This window comes from Ovis aries, chromosome 20 (assembly GCF_016772045.2).
Source record: "Ovis aries strain OAR_USU_Benz2616 breed Rambouillet chromosome 20, ARS-UI_Ramb_v3.0, whole genome shotgun sequence".
Taxonomy (NCBI): Eukaryota; Metazoa; Chordata; class Mammalia; order Artiodactyla; family Bovidae; genus Ovis; species Ovis aries.
Window position 1 is genome coordinate 15,899,830 of NC_056073.1, and position 23,495 is coordinate 15,923,324.

Sequence of the window (23,495 nt, forward strand, 5' to 3'; positions counted from 1 at the left end):
ACTGGCACAGCCTGCTATCCTGCTGGCAGCAGTGGCTCTGGGCCTCCTTAGGGTAGAGGCGGGTGTGTGGGCACCCAGATAGCAGCTCCTTCACTGCCTGCAACGCCAGGCCAGGCGAGGCCGGCTGGGAACTGGGAGAGGGGGAACGGAGGAAGCGGAAAGAGTAGGGGTTGAAGGGACCATCTCCAAGTCCTCAGATCCAGGCAAGGCTTCAGACTCAACAGAACTGCTGGGGGAAGGGTGAGGGAGGGTTTCGCAAACCCCGGGAAGCCTTTCTGGCAACAATAAAGCAAACATAACTTCCTCGGAGGAGGGAAAACAAACACCTCGGGAGAGGGACAAGGATCAGATGCGGCCTCCCCATCAAAGATCTCTGACCTTGCGGTGGGGAGGGGCCCCTCCTTCCTTTTCCCAGAGACCTCCCTTTGCCGAAGGCTCCTGCCCGGCCAGCGCACAGGTTCAAACGCGTTGCTTCCCCTCCGCGCTGGCGCGTCTCCCGCCCTCGCGGCCGCGGATCACCCAGAGCCCGGGCAGAGCGCCGCCCTTGGGGTGCGGGACCACGCGCAGGCCCCCGCGCGCTCCGCTCCCGGGCGCACTCACCGAAGCCCCGGGTCCCCTCCTCCGGGGCCTCCTGGGTGAAGATCCAGGGGGGGTTCGTGGCGTAGAGGGAGGTGGCGGGCGGGTTGGCATGTTTCTTGCCGAAGAGTTTGCTGAAAGTGCCCGGGTTCTTTTTCATGCTGCCGCCGGCCGCGCGGGCGCTGGGGGACCGTCCCTCCCTCGCCTGCCCTGCTCCGGACTGGACTCCACAGCGTCTCCCCGGGGGCCTCTACCAGGCCATGCCGCGCGCCGTCCTCCCGGCCCGCGCACCGGGCGACAGGTGCTGGGGGCGCCGCCGCTCTCCGAGAAATGCGAGCTACCTGGACAGGTAAGAGGCTGCCGCTGCGCCCCGGCCCCGCCCCGCGGCCGCCGCCGCCCCGCCGCCCGACTCCCCCGGCTGCATTCCTGCCGCCTCCTTCCACAACCGGCCATTGTTGGCGGGTCCCGGTGGGCCGGGGAACCTCGCCCAGCCCACGCCCAGCGCGCGGACGACCCACCCCCTCCCCGCGGCCGCCTCCCGGGCCTCCTCCTCCGCCCCTCCCCCCGAGGGCCGGGTCCCCGCTTCCAAGGCGGTTCGCGACCAGGACAGTCCAGAACTTGGGAAACAACTCGTGCGTCCAGCACTGGGGCGGCTGCTGGCCTCAGCGCGCAGGCAGATGGCTCCCAGAGGCCCTGGAAGAGTGGGCGGGAATCATCCATGCCTGTAAGGAAATGCCCATAGGAAAAAAAGGGAAAAGCGATAAATAAAAGCAATAAATTAGTGTCCCAATCTGATGACTAGGGTGGAAAATATCCTCGTTGACAAGCTCCAAAGAGAATGCAGGATGGCTAAATCTCGGTGCGTTTTTTTTTTTTTTACATCCAATTCTTTATTTTTTCTGTGAAGTTGTGAATATTAATCGAAATACAGTTGAATCACAACATTGTATTATTTTCAGGTGTACAACATAGTGATTTAATATTTTTATAGGTTATATACTATTTAAAATTATCATAAAATATCGGCTATATTCCCTGTGCTGTACAATAGGTCCTGCAGCTTATTTTATCCATAGCAGTTTGTGCCTCTTAATTCTCTACTCCTATTTTGTCCGTCCCTCCTTCCTTCTCCACTATCCACCCCCCCAACTATTAATAGTTTTGTTCTCTGTGTCTGTGGGTCTGTTTCTGTTTTCTTACATTCATTCGCTTGATTTTTTAGATTCCACAAGTGAAAACATTTAGTGTTTGCTTTCTGTCTGACTTTATAAGCATAATACTCTCTAGGTCCTTCTATGCTGTGGCAAATGGTAAGTTTTCATTCTTTTTATGGCTGACTGGTGGCTCAGCGGTGAAGAATTTGCCTATGATGCAGGAGACACAAGTTCAATCCCTGGGTCAGGGAAGATCCCCTAGAGAAGGAAATGGCAACTCGCTCCAGTATTCTTGCCTGGAAAAATCCCATGGACAGAGGAGTTTGATGGGTGACAGTCCATGGGGTCACACAAGAGTCAGACACAACTAAGCAATTAAACAACAACAAAAGTATTCCATTGTGTGTATAATGTATATATACTTCTATGTATACTTATAAATGAAGTATCTTCTTTATCCATTTATCAGTTGGTAGACTAGGCTGTCTCTGTGTCTTGCCTATTGTAAATAATGCTTTTGTGAACACTGGGGTATGCATATCTTTGAAACTGTTTTTTTATACCTAAGGGTGATATTGCTGCGTCACATAGTAGTTCTATTTTTATTTTGTTGAGAACCTCCATACTGTTTTCCATAGTGGCTTCACCAGTTTACATTCCCACCAACAGTGTCCAAGGGTTCCCTTTCATTCTTTGTTGCTGCTGCTGCGGCTAAGTCACTTCAGTTGTGTCCGACTCTGTGCGACCCCATAGACGGCAGCCCACCAGGCTCCCCCGTCCCTGGGATTCTCCAGGCAAGAACACTGGAGTGGGTTGCCATTTCCTTCTCCAATGCATGAAAGTGAAAAGTGAAAGGGAAGTTGCTTAGTTGTGTCCGACTCTTTGCGACCCTATGGACTGCAGCCCACCAGGCTCCTCCGTCCATGGGATTTTCCAGGCAAGAGTACTGGAGTGGGGTGCCATCGCCTACTCCTTCACCCTCTAAGTGAATGTAATTTTTAAAAACTTCTGCTGGGTCAAGCCCACGGAGGTTCAGTTCATTCTCCAGGGAGCTGAGCTGTGCATCTTTAAGATGCTTCAGGTGCACCTTAAGACGCTATTCTAGCTCGGCCAGGGGGTGGCCTTCCACCAGGGGAGGTCCCATCAGATGAGGACCTGAGACACTGTGTGGAAGATTCAGAGAGTTAGGCCATGGGGGTGGGGTGGGGAGGTTAGATTTGAATGCTTTCAGGGGACCATGGGTAGAAGGCTAGTGTGTGTGTGTGTGTGGGGGGGGGTGGTATTCGAGTCACAGAGTCGAAGTGCTTTCTCTGAGCTACTCCATCAGAACCCCCAGCTGCATTTCCCCTCCTCTTTCTCCCAGACAGTTGGAATGGCTCCCCTCTTTTACCACAAACCTTTCCCCTCCAAACTTTTCATTTTGAAAACACTGAAACAGTAAAATGACCACCCGAATGCACACACACACTTCATTTTCATTTTGCTGACGGTTCATAGGTGTGGGTATGGCACATCTCCCCACCCTGACCACTACTTCAGTATCCGTTGCCTAAGATTAAGGACATTCTCCGTAATGACCACAATGCAGTTATCACACACCAGAAATTTAACATCAATCGATACACTATGAATATCTAAAGTATACTCCCCATTAAAAAATTTCCCAATTATCCCCCAAGGTGTCATTTTAGTTTTTTATTTTTTTTCCAACCTGCAATTCAATCAGGATTCACACACTGTGGGACTCCCCTGGTGGTCCACTGGCTAAGACTTCCTGCTCCCAGTGCACGGGGGCCCAGGTTCAATTCCTGTTCAGGGAACTTAATTCCACAAGCTGCAACTAAGAGTTTGCTTGCCAGAACTAAAATGTCCCACATTCCGAAACGAAGATCCCTCATGCCGCAACTAAGACCTGGCACAGCCAAATAATTTTTTTTTTTTTAAAGACTCACCCATTGCATTTGCTGGTCATATTTGTTTAATCTCGTAATTTAGGGCAAATCCTCTGGCTCTTGTTTTTCACGACAGTGGCATTTTTGAAAAGTCCACTCCAGTGTCAAGGGACAGGATGAGAGGGGCCCTCAGTCATCGTTTTCCCACCAAGAGAAGAGGGATTGAGGAACAAATTGGGGGACAAAGCATCTTTAAAGATAGTGTTCCCCAAATGTTTTTGATTGGTGACATGTCTGTGGTCAACCTTGTCCTACCCCACCCACTCCCAGGGCACTGCAGGAGCCAGTTCCTGTTCAGAGTATTTGTGGAGGCTTCCCAGTTGCCTGTTGCCATGCTGAAGGTTTGAGGTAACTGGAGCTAGAAGATAGTTATAGAAGTCTTATTTCTACCTTGCAGGGTCTTGAGGTCTCATCAGGGAACTGGGTTTACATGATTCAAGGTGGCAGACCACGATGACTTAAGTACAGAACAGTGACTGCTGCCAGTGATCCATACACAGCAGGGATTCAGAGGAGGGGAGAATAGCATGAGGTCCAGGAAGGCTTCTTGGAAGAACTGAGGCTTGAGCTGGCCTTTGAAGGATGACAAGGATGTTGACAGAGACTGGAGGGGCATCCACACATACCCACAGGATCCACCCCTCCACCCCCACCTCTGCATCATGGCTCCTCCCACTGGCCACTCGGGAAGGGCGCAAGGGGACTCCTGATACCGCATCCTGCCCTGGACATCATCACAACCCAGTCAAGTGCTCCAGATACTCAGGCATGAGATAGGGGCTTCCTTTTTGGGAGCCCAAGGTACTTGGGAGGTACCCAAGCCTTGGGTAGCTCCTAGGCTCTTACACCCTGAACCATCCCCAGGAGAGTCACCATCCAGCAATTCCATTCATACGCAACTTCCACCATATAAATAATATTCTTCTTTTTAAGTATTTATTTATTTGGCTGCAGCGGGTCTTAGTTGTGGCATGTGAATCTCGTTCCCTGACCAGGGATTGAACCTGAGCCCCTTGCATTGGGAGCTCGGAGTCTTAGCCACTGGACCACCAGGGAAGTTCCTATAAATAATCTTGAGAACATCTGTGTGCCCAGCTCTGGACTATGAAGGATCCAGAGAAATCAGAGACATGGTTCCTGAGTTCAAGTGGCTTTAGTCTTTTTGGGGAGACAGTGAGAGACACGTGGAGAGGTGAAGGGTGGGGAGGTAAGTGAACAGGGGGAGACTAACAATGGGATTAACTGAGATTCAGAGTAGGAGAAAACAGGGTGGGCTGGAGGATCTGAGGAGGGCAGGCAGGAAGGGCGAAGACCTCTGCAAGGGCTCAGGGTGGTGGAACTAGGAACTGGGAGATGGAAGAGAGGTCACAGCAAGGTCAGCCAGGGTGTGACGGGCTTAAAAAGGCAGAAACAACCCAGATTGTCCAGTTAAAGATGACTGGTTAAATAAATGATGGCATAATCACACAATGGAATAATCATGCAACTCTAAAAATGAGTGAGTCAGCCGACTGTGTCCAGTTTTCTACCAGATAAACTGATAAACTGTTGACAAAACCGTGTGTGTGTGTGTGTGTGTGTGTGTGTGTGTGTGTGTGTGTGTTACCATTTGGGGCAGGATAGGTAGCTCAGACGACAAAGCGTCTGTCTGCAGTGCAGGAGACCCAGGTTCCATCCCTGGGTTGGGAAGATCCCCTGGAGAAGGAAATGGCAACCCACTCCAGTACTCTTGCCGGGAAAATCCCATGGACGGCAGAGCCTGGTAGGCTACCATCCATGGGGTCACAAAGAGTCGGACACGACTGAGTGGACTTCACTTTCACTGTGTATAATCTTATTTGCTTGTATTGGCACAAAGACACTAAGGAAAGATAACCTAAGAAACTAGTAAAAGTGGTTACTAGGGGGACGTGGTGGGAATAGGGCAAAGAGAGTGGGAGGGAGAATTCTCACTGAATGCTGTTTTATACTTTCTAATTTTCAAACCGTGGGAAATATATTTGCTGTTAAAAAATAAAAAATAACTCAGCAGGAGAGTTTAGTTTAGAAGCACCATGGGGCTTCCCTGGTAGCTCAGTGGTAAAGAATCTGCCCGCAAATTGGGAGACTCAGGTTTGATCCCTGGGTTGGAAAGATCCCCTGGAGAAGGAAATGGCAACCCACTCCAGTATTCTTGCCTGGGAAATCCCACGGACAGAGGGGCCAGGCAGGCTACAGTCCATGGGATCACAAAAGAGTCAGACATGACTTAATAACTGAACAACAACAAATGGACCCACCACAAACCAGCCTCTGCATCACCTGGGATTTTACTAGAAATATAGGATCTCTGGCTCCACTCCAGATGTTGAGCAACCTCTCGAGATGTCCACTTGCTCATCTGTAAAATTAGATGTTAATTTAAAATCATTATGAGATTCAGTGAGCTGTTGCATTAAGGTACCCAGCAGAAGATCTGCAGTATATTTTTTTGAGAGTGTAATTTAAGCAGTTTTTTAAAAAAAATTCTATTGCAGTATAGTTGATTTAAAATGTTGTTAGTTTCTGCTGTACTGCAAAATGAGTAAGTTATATAACAAGACTCCCAGGTAAGTCAGGAGCATGTTATAGTTTGAGAAGTTCAGGCTTAGAGTTGGTGGTTACTAGGTGATGGAGCAGGCAAGGGTAACTGGTGGTAACAGCTGTTTGTAAGGATCTTTAGCAGCTGGATGAAAGACCAGGAGAAGGAGAAAGAGTAGGCTGAGGGACTATGGGAGGCTGTGTAATTGATCAGTTAATTGCTTAATCATTTGGTTAATTGACATAAGCAGGAGGGGATTTGGACACGTGTGCTGGGGATAGAAAATGAAAAAGTTGTTAGTTTGTGGGACACTTCTTAGGAAGAAGGGAAGGGCATGGTAAACAGCTTGCATATAGGGAGATAAAAACAACTCTGAGCTCGCTTCTTCATCTGTAACATGGGAGTAATAACAGTACCCTCTCTGAGGGTCATTAGGAAGATTAAATAAGATAACAGATATGAAGTGCCAGCACAGGGCCTGGTACCCAGGGGCCACTCCTCAAGTGTTCGCTCATTTCTTCCCCTTCTGGTCCCTTTGCCTTAGGGGTTAGCCTTGGTTGGGGGTAGAGGAAAGGGGGGAACCAGGGTGACGCATGAACATCCAGAAGGGCTTGAGGCTGTAGAGTAGACAGCAGGGCTCTCCCTGCCCCCTACGCCCCCATTTTACCCAGATTCCTTTTCCATGTTGGTGCGTGGAGAGGTGGGGGCCCGTTTCTGACAACTTTAGAGGCTGGGTTCCCTGGGGCAGGCTCGGGGCTTGATTCTCTGTCCAGCTCAGCCCCCTGTTGTAGCCCCACTCCATCTAAAGATGACATCTCACACCTGGTCCCCCAGGAAAAGAAACAGCCAAATAACAGGCTCCCCTCCAAACAGCCAAAAGCCCAATCCTGTAATTAAATCTTGGCTTGGCAGTTACTTAGTCACCTCCAAGAGCCGACTTTCCTGGCCAGTTCTGGAATGTGGGGTGGGATGGGGGCCGGGTAGGTGCAGTCTCCCCAGAGACCCAGCCAGGCCTTTGTCAAAGTGGTGGTCTCCCCTCCAACAAAGCCAAATGCTCCTGGCTGGGGGAGTGCACTCTGAGTGTGGGAAGGGCAGGCTGAGAGACACCAAGAGTCACCTCATCCCCACCCCAGGTCTCTGTGGTGAGCTCTGCAAGGGCAAAAGTCAAAACTCCCATCATGCCAATTCCCATATCCACTGAGCTGTGGATCACCTCGTCCCACCACTGCTCCAGGCTGGAGATGCCTTCTACCAGACCAGCTCCTGACACTGTTCCCTTCAGCCTGCAGGATGGAGTGGGCTTCAGTCTCTACCCACCCCCTCTCCCAACCCCAGCCTTCCTCTGGGCTGGGCAGGTGCCAGAAAATGTGGTTAGGCTAAGAGGAAGCCTGGCTAACGTGGACTCCTAAATCCTGAGAAGGTGGTCAAGGTCAGTACCTGGTGCCTGAGAGTATGAAGATCCAAGATCCAGCCCTGAGTGGGAAGTGGTGTGTTTGAGGGTGCTGGGAAGGGACGCATTTCCCTTGGTAACCGTGGGCTCTGTGGGAGGGACCGTAGCAGGATGGGAAAGATCCTTGCTGGGGAATAGGTTTGAATCCTGACTCTGTTGTTTAGAAAGGGTGTGACCTTGGCTGAGATACCACCTCTCTGAGCCTCAGTTTGTTCATCTGTAAAACAGGGGCTATTAATGTAGGTGGTTATGAGATTCAATGAGATAGAGAGTTAAAATACCCAGCAGAGTCTGACTCATGGTGGGTACTTAGTACCTGCATGCTCTCACCCCAGTTCCCTGCCTTGACTTTGGGCATGGACATGCTGAACAGAACAGACAGAACAGAGGCCTTGAGAGGCTGCACAAGAGCAGTACCCATTCAACAAAGAACCTCAAGAAGGAAAATTCCATGGGGGCCTAGGAGACAGGGCGGGGCAGGTGTTTACAAGGTTAGGTTCAAAAGCCAGGCAAAAATATTCCATTGTAAAACACATCCTACCATCTGAAATCATGTGTGTATATTTAAAAAAGAGAGATTATTTAGTACAAAAACAAAAACCCAAATCTCATATAGATTGTGACTATAGGTAGATAAGGTGTATTTGTGAATGAACAGCCAGGGGTTCGCAGGGACCAAGACTGTGGAGCTGACTGGGAGTGTGGGGGTAGTTGGGGCAGCGAGCAGGTGGGGAGTACTAGGATGACAGGTGGGGCTTTTACTTTTCAGTAATGTCCTTTGTTGGTAGATCATTTGTCTTAACTTAAAATTCTACAAATAATAAAGAACACTATTTATTTTTTAATATTGGCCATGCGGGTTCTTTGTTACGGTGAGAGAGCTTTCTCTAGTTGTGGCTCGCAGGTGCCCTAGTTGGGGTACATGAGCTTAGTTAGATGCCCCACGGCATGTGGGATCTTAGTTTCCCAACCAGGGATCGAATCTGCATTGGAAGGCAGATGTTTTTAAACCACTGAACCACCAGAGAAGTCCCAAAGAACATAGTTTAGCATGGAATGTATTTTTCCTTTTTTTAAAGAAAGAACACTGGATGGGGGCCAGCATGGAGATGTGGGTCTCAGTGCCACTAACCTCCTGTTATGACCCACCTAGAGAGCATATTGAAAAGCAGAGACATTGCTTTGCCAACAAAGGTCCATCTAGTCAAGGCTATGGCTTTTCCAGTAGTCATGTATGGATGAGAGAGTTGGACTGTGAAGAAAGCTGAGCGCCAAAGAATGGATGCTTTTGAACTGTGGTGTTGGAGAAGACTCTTGAGAGCCCCTTGGACTGCAAGAAGATCCAGCCAGTCCATCCTAAAGGAGATCAGTCCTGGGTGTTCATTGGAAGGACTGATGCTGAATCTGAAACTCCAATACTTTGGCCACCTCAGGCAAAGAGTTGACTCATTGGAAAAGACCCTAATGCTGGGATTGGGGGCAGGAGGAGAAGGAGACGACAGAGGATGAGATGGCTGGATGGCATCACGGACTCGATGGACGTGAGTCTGAGTAAACCCCAGGAATTGGTGATGGACAGGGAGGGCTGGCGTGCTGCGATTCATGGGGTCGCAGAGTCAGACACAACTGAGTGACTGAACTGAACTGAACCTCCTGTGAGACCATCCAGGCTTCCTGAGCCTCAGTCTCTCCATCTGTAAAGTGGGATGCTCACACTCAGTCCCCTAGTCATATACGACTCTGCGACTCCATGGACTGTAGCCCACCAGTCTCCTCTGTCCACGGGATTATCCCGACAAAAATACTGCAGTGGGTTCCATGCCCTGCTCCAGGGGGTCTTCTTGACCCAGGGATCAAAACTGCTTTTCCTGTGGCCCCTGGACTGGCAGGCGGATTCTTTACCACCGAGTCACCTGGCAAGCCCTGTAAAGTCACACGGTGCGCTCCAACACTCAGGTGTAGTTTCCCATCTGATCAATGTGTTCCTTGGCTGGCAGAGTGCAGGCAGAACAGCGCACGGGGATCTCTGGTGCCTCTTGTGCAGGGGGCGCTCCGGGGAAAGAGAGGTGAGCACTGGATGCAGGGAGTATTTCCCCAGGGCGTGGCCATCTCCTCTGCACCAGCTCTGTGCTCTGCCTCTAGCCTTCAGGATCCATCCCCTACCCTCTAGGAATCAGCAGAGCCCTGTACACTTTTCACGTGTTCTGAAGACCAACACTTGAATGGGGACCTTGAGCCCTGGGTGTGTTTCCATGCAGCCTCTTGTGGGTCCATCTTGTCTCTCCCTCTCTTCCTGAGACCTGAAAGTAATAGCAGCTGCATCTACCATTCACTGAGCATCTTTGCTGTGTGAGGCACAGGGCCAAGTGGACTAGGTGCATTAACCCAACACCATCTTAAAAAAATTTTTTTTTCACTTATTTTGTGGCCACACCACATGGAACATGGGAGCTTAGTTTCCTGACCAGGGATCAAACCCGTGCCCCCAGCAGTGGAAGTGTGGAGTCCTCCTAACCACTGGACCACCAGGGAAGTCCCAACCCACTACCACCAAGCCAGCTCTACAAAGGAAGAGGACAATACATCCATTTTGTGGATGGAGGGAAAAAGACTTCAAATGACATCTATTGTTTAGTTGCTAAGTCATGTCCAACTCTTTTGTGACCCCATGGACTATAGCTCGCCAGGCTCCTCTGTCCATGGAATTCTGCAGACAAGAATAGTGGAATGAGTTGCCATTTCCTTTTCCAGGGGATCTTCCCTGACCCAAGGATCGAACCCGAGTCTCCTGCATTGGCAGGCAGTTTCTTTACCAGTGAGTCTTCAGGGAAGCCGCAAATGACATCTACTCATACCCTGTGACCAGTCAATTCTCTATTAGGAGTAGGCCCCAAAGAAACTTTCACTCTGGTCCATAAAGGCATGTGGATGTGATGTTATTGCCGTGCTGTTTGTGCAAATGGGGAGTAGGAGACACCTGGGAGGAAAGGCTTTGGAAGGAAGGAAGGAATGAGGCTTATGCAGCAACACGGATGGATCTTAAAAACAGAAGGTAGAGATCAAAGTAAACAACAGAATGAGATCTAGAACACACAAAACCACTTATATAAATGAACATGACCTGCACACAAAACAATATGTATTTTGAAAACACATTTGAACAAGAAGATACTTATTAAGAACATTAGAATAGCTGCCTCTGGTGGGCGTGGGTGGAGAGTGTGGTTGGAGACTGGAGATAAAGAGGGAAAATTAATATAACAAGAGAGGAGGACTTCATAGACCAGTGGTGATAAGGCACCTGATGTGAGCTGTAAGAATAGCTCAGTTGTTTGTACTTGAAGTCCAACAAAGGAAACTCAAATAAGGATCAGAGAGGTTAAGTAATTTGTGCAAATCACACAGCAGACAAAGAGGAGTGGAAAGAGGATGTTTGAATAAGTAGGCTTCTTAAAGCGAGACCGTAGCAGGACCCTGAAAGCCACATGTCTGCACTGTAACAGCAAAGAGGGCAGGAGGGACAGAGGGACAGAGGACAGGTGTGTGTGGCAAGGGGTGGGGATCTTCTTGGGCTCCACAAGTCAGCCTGGCATGTCACCAGCTCTCCCCATCATTCCCAAACACCCACTGAGTGCCATGGGGTACAGATCACCCTCCTTACCTTCCAGGAATTATGATGAGGAATAAAATGAGCTCATGCTGGGGGTGTGGCAGAGAAGTCAGAAAGAGTGGGCTTCCAGGAGGCAGGACTGACTCAGTGCTGTCTGGGGCTTAGAAACGATAATAACAATATAACTCAGCACTGACCATGCAGCAGGCCCTTCTCCCCACCATCTCCCAAGCAAGATACCATCTGCCCAGAGCCTTGGAGATCCCAGATCAGAGGCTCCGCCAGGGCTGCCCTTCTTCCCCGCTCCTCCCTGCCTGCCTCCCTTCTTGGTCCCTCCCATCCTCTCCAGAAATTAGGGGTCATTACCATTAGGGTGTGAGATCTGAGCACAGCGTACAAGTCATTAACACCCCAACTCCCACTCCGCCTGGGGGCGTCTAAGTCTACACCATACTCAACAGGCAGTGCTGACAGTGCCAGGAAGGAAACTGGGCTGGGCCCAGCCCTGGCCAGTGGGCCGAGGGCAGGAAGTCACCAGCTGTTCTGCCTCCCTCACGCTGGGCCCCCTCCTTTCCTCCTCACTGACCCAGGGAGAAGCTCAGGGCAGTCCGACATGGGGCATTTCTGACACTTCCTGGAAGTCTGATGTTGCGGAAGTGGGACCCGAAGGAGGTGTGTCAGGGAAGACATCTGGTTTTGAAGATGGCAAGAGGACAGCTCATTCAGCCACCTACCCCTCAATACAGTTACCCACCCACACATAATAACAGCCAGTTTTATTTGTTTATTTATTTTTTGGTCACATCATGCGTAATGTGGATCTTAGATCCCCAACCAGGGATCGAACTCATGCCCTCTGCGTTGGAAGCACAGAGTTTTAACCACTGGACCAGGAAGTCCAATAATAGCTAGTATTTATTGAGTGCTTCCTCTGTGCCAGTCACTGTCCTAAGTGCTTTGCCCTACTCTGTTATTAGTAGTTAGGGACCTTTAGTCCAACCATTTTACAGATGAGTAAGCAGAAGTACAGAGAGGTCAGTTATTTATACTTGCCCAAGGTTACACAACTAGTAAAATGGTAGAGCCAGGATTCACGCTCATAAAGTCTGGCTTTGAGCCTGCAGTCTCATCCACTATACAACAACCCACCATCTATCCACATGGACCATCTTCCCATCCACTCACCCGTGGCCACCCCACTTAACCACCTGTCTACTCACTCATCCATCCATCCCTTCATCTCCTAACCCCTTGTTTGAAGTGGTTTAGGAAAGGGAACAGCAAATACAAAGACTTAGAAGGGAGAGAGCAGGGCGTGTTAAGAAAGTAACTGCTGCACAGACTGAGGGAAAAGATAGCAAGCAATGAGACTAAGAAGGTGACCAGGGCTCCAATCAGGAGGGTCTGCTCATCCGTCGTCTATCCACCTACTCACATCCATTCACCTCCCACTCTGCTCTCCTACTCCTCTGTCCATCCATCCGTCCATCCATCCACCCACCCATCCATCCATCCATCCATCCATCCATCCATCCACACACCCATCCATCCATCCACCTATCCATCCATCCATCTATCCATCCATCCATCCATCCATCCATCCATCCATCCATCCACCCTCCCACCCACCCATCCATCCAGCCACCCACCCACCCACCCATCCATCCACCCATCCACCCACCCAGCCACCCATCCACCCACCCATCCACCCATCCATCCATCCACCCACCCATCCATCCACCCACCCATCCATCCATCCATCCATCCATCCACCCATCCATCCATCCATCCATCTATCCATCCATCCATCCATTCATCCATCCATCCATTCATCCATCATCCTTCATTCCTATTCTTGAGAAGGCAGATAGAGAGGAAGAAAGAATAGAGAGTTAGCTGGTTATATTTCTTCCATGCCAGTGATTTCTTGTGACCTTTTGTGGGGCTGGGGGAACATTAGGACTCCCCAAGTTACCTGAATAAACAGAACGATGTCCTCCACTCTCCACTCACCCCACTACCCATAGCTCACCAGTCCTGGGCACCATGGGAAGAAGGGATTGCAGAGTGACGAGGTATTAAGGCTGGAAGAACCATCCAGACCTTGAAACTTCTGCCCCCAGCCCTGCCCCTGTATCTCCTTAGGAAGACAGAAGGAATTATGTTGTCAAAGAGGTGTCACAATGCCCCCAGCCCCATACAAGTTCTCCTGACTTGGTGTCCCAGTACCCTCCCAAGAGTCCCTGAATACCTCTGGAGCCCTTGGCCGCCAGAAGTTCCATCTCACCACCAAGGAAGGCACTGGTCAAGGATGTTCCAGGTGGGATGACATCATGGTGTAGGATCAGGGCAGCCCAAAGTGGCAAGAGGTTTGATTGGCAGGAAGGAGTGTGAAGGCCCCAGGCCAGCCCACCTGTGCAGCTGGGAGCTGAGGGACTCTTACCAGAGGTTTAGGTGTCAGTGAGACACTGCCCGATTCCTGTTCCCCAGCTGTGGAGCTGTCCTTGTCTCCCTGGGTGGGGGAGGGCAGGTGACCACCACTCAGCTCCTTTGCTCTCTGCCCTTTCACTTCCCTGAGAGGCTTCCTGGACCGTTAGTTTGCATGGCCCTACCTCCTAGGCACACTTGTGATAAGTAATAATGCTGGTCAACATTTGCTGAGGGCTAAAGACGTCCAGGCGCCTTAAGGAGAGTATCTCATTAACTCATAGTAACCCTATGAGATAGAGTCTCTGTTGTCCTTCGTAGATGGAAAAACAGGCAGAGTGTGTGCTAAATTACCACAGAGACTCCCCTGGTGGTCCGGGGGTTAGGACTCTGAGCTTCCACTGCCGGCGCATGAGTTCGATCCCTGGCTGGAGGACTAAGATTCTGCACGCTGCGTGGTGTAGCCAAAAATGAATAAATTACCGGAAGAACAGGTATCCAGTGGGTGGTAAAGGCTTCCTGAGGAAGCCGAGGCCCCCCCACTTGGCTTCTTCACTGACTCCCTTCAGAGTCCCCGTCCCCTCGCTGAAGACAAGTAAGTGCTCATAAAGCTTCGAGCATGTGTGACGCCTCTGTGTAACTTCTGGGCGGGGCTGATGATAATTACCACTTTCTTTTACAGCTCCCACAACTCATGGTGCCCCCTCCACAAGCTGTGCAGTAGATAGCCTTATTAGCCCCATTTTGCAGATGAGGCAAGTCAAGCTCAAAGAGGTTCAGTGACTTGCCCAAGGATGCCCGATCTGTAAGGGCAGAGTCAGGTTCTGAGCTTAGACCTTAAAACTCCAAAGCCCTGGCATATTTCCAGCATCAGGTGCCCTGGGAGGCTTCACCAGCTGCCTCACCCAGTGCTATTTGCATTTTGACAGGGCACAAGGCCTTCCACGAAAAAGGGAGGTGCAAATGGTGGCATGCATGTCAGGCACAGACTAGGCCAGCAGATGGGCCGGGGGCCAGAAGAGGGGCCTGAAGTATTGAACTTCATCTCACATATGACGTCTTCTTGCCTTACTCAGAAAGTGCCGCCCTGAAGTCTCCCTCTTCCCCATTCTCGGTCCGGGTGTAAGGGACAGATGTACACATGATACATCTAAAAAGCCTGGGTGGGTCTGCCTGTGGGTGTGGGGGTCATGGAAGGAGGGGGTCAGATTCCTTCTTTTGGCTCTTAACTCAAAACCCAAGTGAAAACAGGGGAGTGCGATTCAGCAGGGAGCGAAAGGGCTGGTGGGACCCTCTCCTTGCCCTGTAAACTTCATTGCCCCCTGCGGAATGGGAAGACTAGGAGGCTTAAGGCAGCAGAAACCAGATAGGGGAGATGGGGGCCATCCTTCCACCTCTAAACTCTTTCTCTCCACCTCAGCATTGTGAGCTGATGGTTCTTCACTGTGGGAGTGGCGGGGGAGGCCGGTGCCCTGCAGGAAGTTTGGCAGCACCCCTGGCCTCTGGACACCAGTAGCACCTCCCAGTTCTGACCACCGAAAATGTCTCCCCGCATTGCCACATGTCCCCCCGGGGTGGGGTGGGGGCGGAAATGCCCCCAGGGGTGAACCACTTCTCTAAATTCACACACACTGTGCATTTGACAGGGAGGACCCGAGAGGGGAGGAGACGGTTAAATGAAACCAGATGTTAACCTGGAAAGTACGCAGTCGGGCCCCACCCTCCCTCCAGAGCTGGCTGTGCTGGGCTGAGCATGGGATGGGGTGTTCTCAGCGCGCGGAGCTTAGTCACCTGGAACCTGTCTGGGCCCCCGGGAGGGGTGGGACGAGGCTGGGGCTCCCCGGCTTCCTCCTCCTCTTCCCATCCGCTGCCTCCTTTCTCTCTTCCTCCTCCCTCGCTCCCCAGTTCCTGTGCGAGCCTCATCCCTGGATGTGCTGGGGGTCCTGGGTCGCCCTAGCAGGGTCTCAAGTATAGCAGCAGCAGCAGCGGGGGCATAGCTGACGGGAGACTCGGGGTCTGGGCTGGGGCAGAGTGGGAGAGGAGGATTCAAACCCTGGTTCCTGCACTAACTGGTCACTGGTTGTGCAACTTCTGCAAGATTCTTACACACCTCTCACTAACCATGTGCGCTTAGACCAAGCCTAGAGTCCTCCAAGCCTCAATTTCTGCATTAGAAAGATAGGAGCCTCCTCTGTCCATGGGGATTCTCCACACAAGAATACTGGAGTGGGTTGCCATGCCCTCCTCCGGGGGATCTTTCCAACCCAGGGATTGAACCCACGTCTCCTGCATTGCAGGTGGATTCTTTATCATCTGAGCCACCAGGAAAGCCAGAAAGATGGGAACAACATCTCACAACGGCTCTTTGGGGCTTTCGCAGAAGTCAGTGCTTAGTCGCTGGCAGTTGGTAGATTCTCGATCCTATTAGTAAAGAATGTTGCAAGCCCTTCCCCTTGCAGGAAGAGCCCCCCCATAGGGTCTGTGCAGTTCCCTGTCTCCACAGGCACAGGCTGAGCCTCCCTGCGTGTCAGGAGGACCAGAAGCCCACATCCTCGGATTCGTGCTTAACATGAAAAGCCCGAGCCGCTTGTGTGCCCCAGGAAAGGAGAATTCTACACCTCCAGGCTCTCAGCCTCAACACTGAGGAAAGAGAAATTGTCATGGACTCTGTAGCACTGATTCTCACCGCCCTTGGAAGGAGCTGGCAATACCGAGAGATGTTCTCAGCTGTCACAATTGGCAGGGGGTGCTACTGGCAGCTAGAGGGCAGAGGCCAGGGCTGATGCTAAGCATCCTTTGATGCACAGGGCAGCTCCACAGCAGATGTATCCAGCCTAAAGTGCCAACGGGGCCGAGACTGAGAAGCACTGCTCCCCAGGGCTTCATATTTGTGTTCATATGTGTAGTGTCTCTGCCACTTGTACACCCAGAGCCTGGTGCATAAGAGGAGCACAAATGGATAGAACAACTGATGTCACATCCTCAGCTGCGCTGAGAGATAATTCATAGAATAAACCTCACACTCCTGGGGTGTCACCCTATCTCTGCCAGGTCCAAGGACCCAGAACCAAAACCCAGCATTCAAAACCCCACAGTGTCCCTGCCACACCGGGGACATCAGGCCACCCTCTCTCACCAGCGAGCCTGGGGACTAGGGAGGGGTCGCCCTAGCTGCTCACCTGCCTCCCAGCACATCTAGCAAGGGGGCAGCAAGATGCTGAAATGAGGACAGAAATGAATTGGCGGGCCCCATCCCCACAGTGCTGTGGACACGGCATGTATTGTGGGGTACAGGGTTGGCCCTTGGAGTCAGCCAGGCCTGGGTTCCCATCGCAGCCTAACTCCTCACCAGCCACATGACCCTAAACTTGGGAATACCCTCCTGACTTCTGTTTTCTCAATTATAAATGAGGCTCATAATGATGCCTTCCTTAAAGGGTAAATGTGAGGATTCTCAGAGGAAATCCACTGAAAGAGTTTGGCGCTATGCTCATGGGCAGTGGTGAAAAATTATTGTGGATTATCTCTATTCATACCTCATTTCCGGTGTGAGCCCCTCTGTTTGTCATCTGTATCCCAAGGCTGAGCCTGGACAGGTCTGGGAAGGCTGCTGACCGCTCGTGCACCCCTCTCTCCAGGTGAATAGGATGTGGTGCTGACCTCTGAGAGCATGTACAGGCTGTTGGGACATTAGCCAGAGCCCGGAAGGACCACTATTTGGGATAAGATGAGGCAAGCACAGGAGCTAGGGCGCAAAATATTTGAAAGGAAGCACTCACCGTGCCCTTGCATGAGTCTGAATATGAGCCCCTCCTGAAAATGCATAGCCTTGCCTCATCCTAGTCCCAGCCCAGCAAAGGACTACCTCCCAGGAGGAGGGCCTGAAGGCACAGAGGATGGTGAGATGGGTGCAGAGGCCACAGCATCTGAGGCTTTCTGGAGGAGGTGCCATGAGAGCTGCTGGTGTGGGAAGATAAGGGGGAATTTTGAAGTGCAAGGCTGAGGTCATATATTGCTAGGTGGGAACTTATGGGAGCAGAGACTGCCTTGGAAAAAAGCCCTGGGCAAGTGTGAGTTGGGCAAATAATTTATAAATTAAACACAACAGAACGTACACTATGATTTGAGTAGTGGGGGTTTCGTCAGATGGCAGGGGTTCAACTTCCAATAGCTCTACAGCTAGGGGTTTCCTCCCAGTTCCCTGGGGCCTCTGCAGACAGGAAATGGGTCTTCTTGAGAACTGCAGCCTGGGGAAGTGCAACAGAGCTGCCTGACACTCAGGGATCTCAGCCTTTGGGTTGTTCCATCACAGCTATGAAGATTCCTAGTGAGAGGGCACCCAGGATCTGGGAGACGGTATGGGGGTTCAAAGGTGAGGAAGATGATTCAGTCACAGGGTGGTCAAGGAGGGTGGCAACAGAGGACCAAATAAATGTCAGTACCGTGAGATAAAGGCTGCAACAGGGACCTCCTAGGAGGGTGGATCTCCATACCCAATCACCCAAGAGTGGTTATGAGGAGCAGACATTGTTGGGTGGGAGACACAGTCTGTAACAATGAGAAGTGTTCTAAATTAGAACAGGGCTGGCTGGTTGGAAGGCCAATGACCCCTTACTAAAATCCAGTTCTGTCGAACCAATAGTTATTGAGCGTTCGCTCAATGTCTTGGTCTGGAGTAAGAGAAGGAATAGGATTTTGGAGGCTATTATGTCAAGGGTAAGGGTGAGAGAGCGTTGCTCTTAAGGGGTTGAGGGCTGAGTAAGAAAGAGTATCCCTGATGGGTGGGAGGGAGGCCAGGCTGGTCTCGGGGGACAGTCTGAGCTAAGGTGAGAATGCCTGGAAGGATCAGGTGTGACCAGGAAGTGACAGGCAGACTGGATGGCTGGAACTCAGGTTTTGGGGAAGCCCTGTCTTTCCAGGCGGGGGACTTGGCCTTTATTTTCTGGGCAGCAAAAGATGCTTTGAGGACAAGCCATACATTCTGGCCATTAAAATATTGGGTTGGTCCAAAAGTTCATTCAGGGTTTTCTGTAGGGTGTTATGGACTTTGGGGCCAACCAATAGAGAGGCTAATTCAGTGTGAAGCGCAAGCTGGGAAAGCAAGAAATAAAGAAACAGGAAGGGTTGGTAGAAAGCTGGAGTCACCTTGTAGGAGAGAGGATGGAGGCCTGACGGAGGGGTGGCAGAGGCCAGGGAGAGAAGGATGTGGGGGGCATTGATGGACAGACTGGATGCAGAGGGAAGGGGCAGGCGTGGGGTTGGAGATGAACCCCGGGTTCCCAGCCTCTGAGCTGGTCGAGGTCTCCAAGAAGCAAACCAAGGTCTGTAGAAGCAGGTCCGGTGGGGGGACCTTGAAGGCTCTCTCCTGCCTGCAAGCGTCTAGCTCCAGGGCCAGCAGAGCTGGGCTCCAGGGGTAGCTCTGTGGGCCTCTCAGCAGTACCCCTGCCCCCTCCCTCCTGCCCTTGGCCCTCGCAAAGTCCCCAGCTCTCCCCTTCTTTCCTTCCTCCCAGGACTCACAGAAATCCTCAGTACCCAGTCATGGGCCGAAGACACCATCAGGCCAAAAGGTGAAGGCTCCACACCGTCCCCTGTCCTTGTCGTGGAAGCAGGACCGTGAGCAGACTCTGGCGGCAGCCTATGTGCCAGTGGTGGTGGACCCCAGAGGGCAGAACCCAGACAAGCTCAGGTTCAATTTCTACACCTCCCAGTACTCCAACTCCCTGAACCCCTTCTACACCTTGCAGAAGCCCACTTGCGGCTACCTGTACCGCCGGGACACCGACCACACCCGCAAGCGCTTCGACGTGCCTCCTGCCAACCTGGTCTTGTGGCGCTCATAGGCCTGTGCCAGTCGGAAGCCCCCCACCCTGCACCCTCACCCCCACAATGCTGGGTCCCCAAGGGGAAGGGCTGCTTCCTCCCGGAGGAGCAGAAAGTGCCTGGGCTAGGACGGCTGTGCCTTGCCCACTGTCAACAACGGCAAAGGGAGGTCTCGCTTTTCAGCAGCAATTAAAGTTTCTTCTTCCTTTCCCTGGTATCTGAATGGGTGGCTGTGGATGGGTAAACTGAGGCCACAGGGGTGCTGTAAGCAGGGTTATGGCCAGAGGTGCCTGAAGACATGGAAGGACCTGATTCTCATCAGCTCACCCCAAGAGTAACCCCAACTCCCCTGCAGAGCCTGAGTCCCAAGCAAAGCTCATGCTGGCCACACCCCGCCTGTGGTCCCAGTTTGGCAACCTCTCCAATAAGAGCTACATCAATCGACCGTGACCTGGGGTTGGAGCAGCCACTGGGGAAGGGGGATGTCCTGCAGGGAGTGAACCTGATCTCCAGGGAGCCTCCTCTCTAGCTCCTAGTTTTACGTAAAACTGCCTCTTCTGACTGATGGTTTTTTTTGGTGAGGGATGGACTTCCCATCTCAAGTCTCCCCTCTGGTCCAGCAGAGCTGACGCTGAGTTTAGTTAGGCTCATGGGCTGTGGTTCACGGAGAAGGAGAGTAAAAGCAGAGTGCGCTTGACTCCTAGCCAGAGCGAGTCCTTGGTCACTGCCGCCCAAGGCTGGATCCAATGGCTTGCTGGCGCCAGCTCACACTGGCCTGTGAGAGCTGGCAGTGGGCAGCTCCCAACTCCACAATCAGTGACTTCATGTTGGTAGCTTGAAACCAGTGCAGTGGAAGTATTTACACCCAGGAAACCAGCAAACATCTATAAATCAGGATTTCTTTTTTTCCAGAGAGCCAGTAGTTAAATATTTACCAGCAGACGACTGAGTGATTCCAGCTGGTTTCACTTCTAGGACTCATGTCTTATTGCAGGTAGAATGGTGAATTCAGTGGTGCATACTTCTAGGGCACAGGAGACAAGGGGGCTGGTGTGGGATGAAGAGACAGGGTGCTGGGGACGCAGACAAGCAGCCAATGCACTGGCCAGATCTCCCTGGACACCCTTCTCTGAAAAGAAGATGGCAAGCCAGAGAAAAAGGATGAGAGGGTGTCCTAAATATCACCTAACAGCAAGGGATCCAGGTTTTCTATGTATTATATTTGAAGTAGGCTGTCTTTCAAATTAGAGGCTTTCCTCGAATGTCTAGTGATCCTTGGCTGGAAGCAGGCCATTTGGCATCTGTATCAAGCCTCTCCTTCCTGGTTGCCATTGTTCATGGAGCAAGTGTGGAAAGGAGCTGCGCAGGGGTCTCACTTTTCATATGCAGACTTTGCCATAACTTCCTGGTTTCCAGAGCAGCCCTTCTCTCTCCTCTCGAGCTATCTCTCGAGGCTAGAGCTTGTCCAGTTCAAGCCTCAGAATAACCTTCCCCCAGGGCCAGGAGGAGAGAGATGACACCGTAAGATGTCCATTCTGCTGCCTTGAGGAAGGCCTCTGGGGAACTAGTTGCTCCTGACACAAACTTCCCACCAGTATCCCTACTTCTTTCCCACCTGTCCTGCACCCCAGCCCCCACGACACCTTCTGTGCCCACCTCCTGAGCTTCCAGAGTCCTGTGGTGAGAATTTAAAATTGTATTTATTTTTAATGCATTTATTTGGCTGCACCAGGTCTCAGCTGCTGCACTAGGGATATTTAGTGGCAGCATGTGAACTCTTAGTTGTGGCACGTGGGATCCAGTTCCCTGACCAGGAATTGAACCCAGCTTGCCTGCATCGGGAGCATGGAGTCTTAGCTAGTGGACCACCAGGGGAGCATGCCCTCCTGCTCTCTGAGCACATTCAGGTCTCAACTTTCCGCATTCTGGTAAGGCACCACTCATCCATCTGTTTCTCTCGTCCAAAATTTGTATTAGAACCTGTCATCTGCTGTCTTCTTCTTGGCCTCTCTGGATCTGCAGCTTTTGGAAATGAATTACCATTCCAGTGTGCTTTTCAAAAGAGGCAGAGATAAACGCAAGTTTTTCAGTCTACGCACAACCCGAAGCTGTACCTCCCGACAGTCATCCCACAGACACTGGGTGAACACCTAGCGCATGCTGGGCCCTTGGGCTACAAAGATGAACAAGAATCACCTCTGAGCCCCCAGACCCTACAACCTCGAGGGGTGGGGGCGGGGCCCGTATCTGCACGCGCTCTACTGACGCCTCCTCCTCGCTCCTGGAGAAGGTCGCCCCCTAGAGGTTCACCTTGGTAAAGCGGCCTCCACTGATACTTCCAGGACACCTTGACAGAAGCCAGCCAAGGTGCCAGGTCTGTCTGGGCGGGACACTCTCTGGAGGCCCAGAACCTACGCTCAGGGCTCTGTTGTGTTTCTGTGGAGGTGGCCAGTGGGCAGACGGGCACGTTGGAGCGAGTCAGTCGGGACTGGGATTGCCACCCCTCCCATCCCTTCCGGGCATGGCTTCTATCTCTACAACCCTGCCCACCATGTTCCCTCTCCTTGGCATCATTCAGCCCCGTGGGTGCTCTCACTCTGGTGTGGCATCTGTCCCAGGAAGGAGTCCTGCAGCCTGGGGAGGCCACAGTCCTCTCTCACGCGGCCACAGCATGAGCCGTCCACTGAGCCCCTCTGTACTCCGCTCACGTGTTCATGTCTGCCTCCTCCCACGGTCCGTCCCTTCCTCCTCCCACGTATTCGTCTCTTCCTGGATGCCTCGCTATGGAGCCCCGTCTCCCTCGCTATGGAGCCCCGTCTCCCTGACCTGGCATCTGTGTCTCTGGGGGAGGGATGGGGAGGACTGCTGGAGCCCCTGAAGAGGGAGAGGCTGGGCTCTGGGGCTGGGGAGCTGTGGATTCCGTTCGCACCTCGGGCTGGAGTGAGGGATGGGGCCCCACAGCCAGCTGGAGCAAGCTCCCTGTGGGGGGATTGCTCAGGCAGAGGGCCCACAGGGAAGGCTCTGGACTCAGGAGCTTATAGATCCTCTAGGTTCATCCAGCCTTTCCCCCAGAGACTTGTTTTTTTCCCCAGCAGTGTGGCTTGTGGGAATCTTCGTTTTCTGACCAGGGGAAAGGTTGGCATGCCGCAATCCATGGGGTCACAAAGAGTCGGATAGGATTGAGTGACTGAACTGAACTGACCAGGGACTGAACCCTGGGCCCTTGGCAGTGAAAGTGTGGAGTCCTAACCACTGGACTGCCAGGACGTTCCCTTCCCAGTGATTTGATGACTTAGGCTAAAAGCAAGAATTTAACATGAAAAAACTTTGGTACATCACCACTTAAAAATTCTGTGAACCTGAGAATGTGATTTTTCTGCCCCCCATTCCTCCTGTCTCACATGGAAATAATAACATCCATCCCACAGGACTGTCTTGAGCCTGTTCATCGAGCTTAGCCTGGTATTTAGGATAAAGCGTCTGCCTGCAATGCAGGAGACCTGGGTTCGATCCCTGGGTTGGGAAGATCCCCTGGAGAAGGAAATGGCAAACCGTTCCAGTATTCTTGCCTGGAGAATTCCAGGAGGAGTCCGGCGGGCTACAGTCCATGGGGTCGCAAAGGGTCGGACACGACTGAGTGACTTCACACTCACACTCACAGTCTACTTTAGCTCTCTTGAATCTTTTCTTATCTTATCATTCATTCATTCAATAATGTTTTATTGAACCCCTCCCAGTCAAATGTTACTCTCTAAAAGATAATTGAGGGGGGAGGGTGTAATGAAGGAACTATTCACAGATAAATGGGCATGGTTAAGGGACTGATGATATGCCCAGAGGGTGGCAACAAAGGGAAGCCCTTCTTACCCCTAAGCCTAAGGGGTAGAGGGATGAGGCTTTGTCATAGGAGCCTGGAGGGAGTTCTAGCAGGAGCTGTAGCTGAAGG

General features: G+C 51.8%; 2 protein-coding genes across 2 annotated transcripts in view; one reads left to right on the forward strand and one right to left on the reverse strand.

The window, feature by feature from the left end:
• Nucleotides 1–1,051, reverse strand: part of C20H6orf132 (chromosome 20 C6orf132 homolog) — a 35,701-nt gene extending 34,650 nt beyond the window's left edge. The window contains exon 1 of the mRNA XM_027959197.3: nucleotides 601–1,051. Coding sequence (XP_027814998.1) covers nucleotides 601–736 — 136 coding nt within the window. The 5' untranslated portion in view covers nucleotides 737–1,051. The remainder of the gene's footprint in view (nucleotides 1–600) is intronic.
• Nucleotides 406–19,766, forward strand: CIMIP3 (ciliary microtubule inner protein 3). The gene is made up of 2 exons (XM_060403183.1): nucleotides 406–925; nucleotides 19,240–19,766. Exons 1-2 carry the CDS (start codon nucleotides 689–691, stop codon nucleotides 19,567–19,569), a joined length of 567 nt encoding a protein of 188 aa, XP_060259166.1. The 5' UTR covers nucleotides 406–688; the 3' UTR covers nucleotides 19,570–19,766.
• Nucleotides 19,767–23,495: the final 3,729 nt, after the last annotated feature.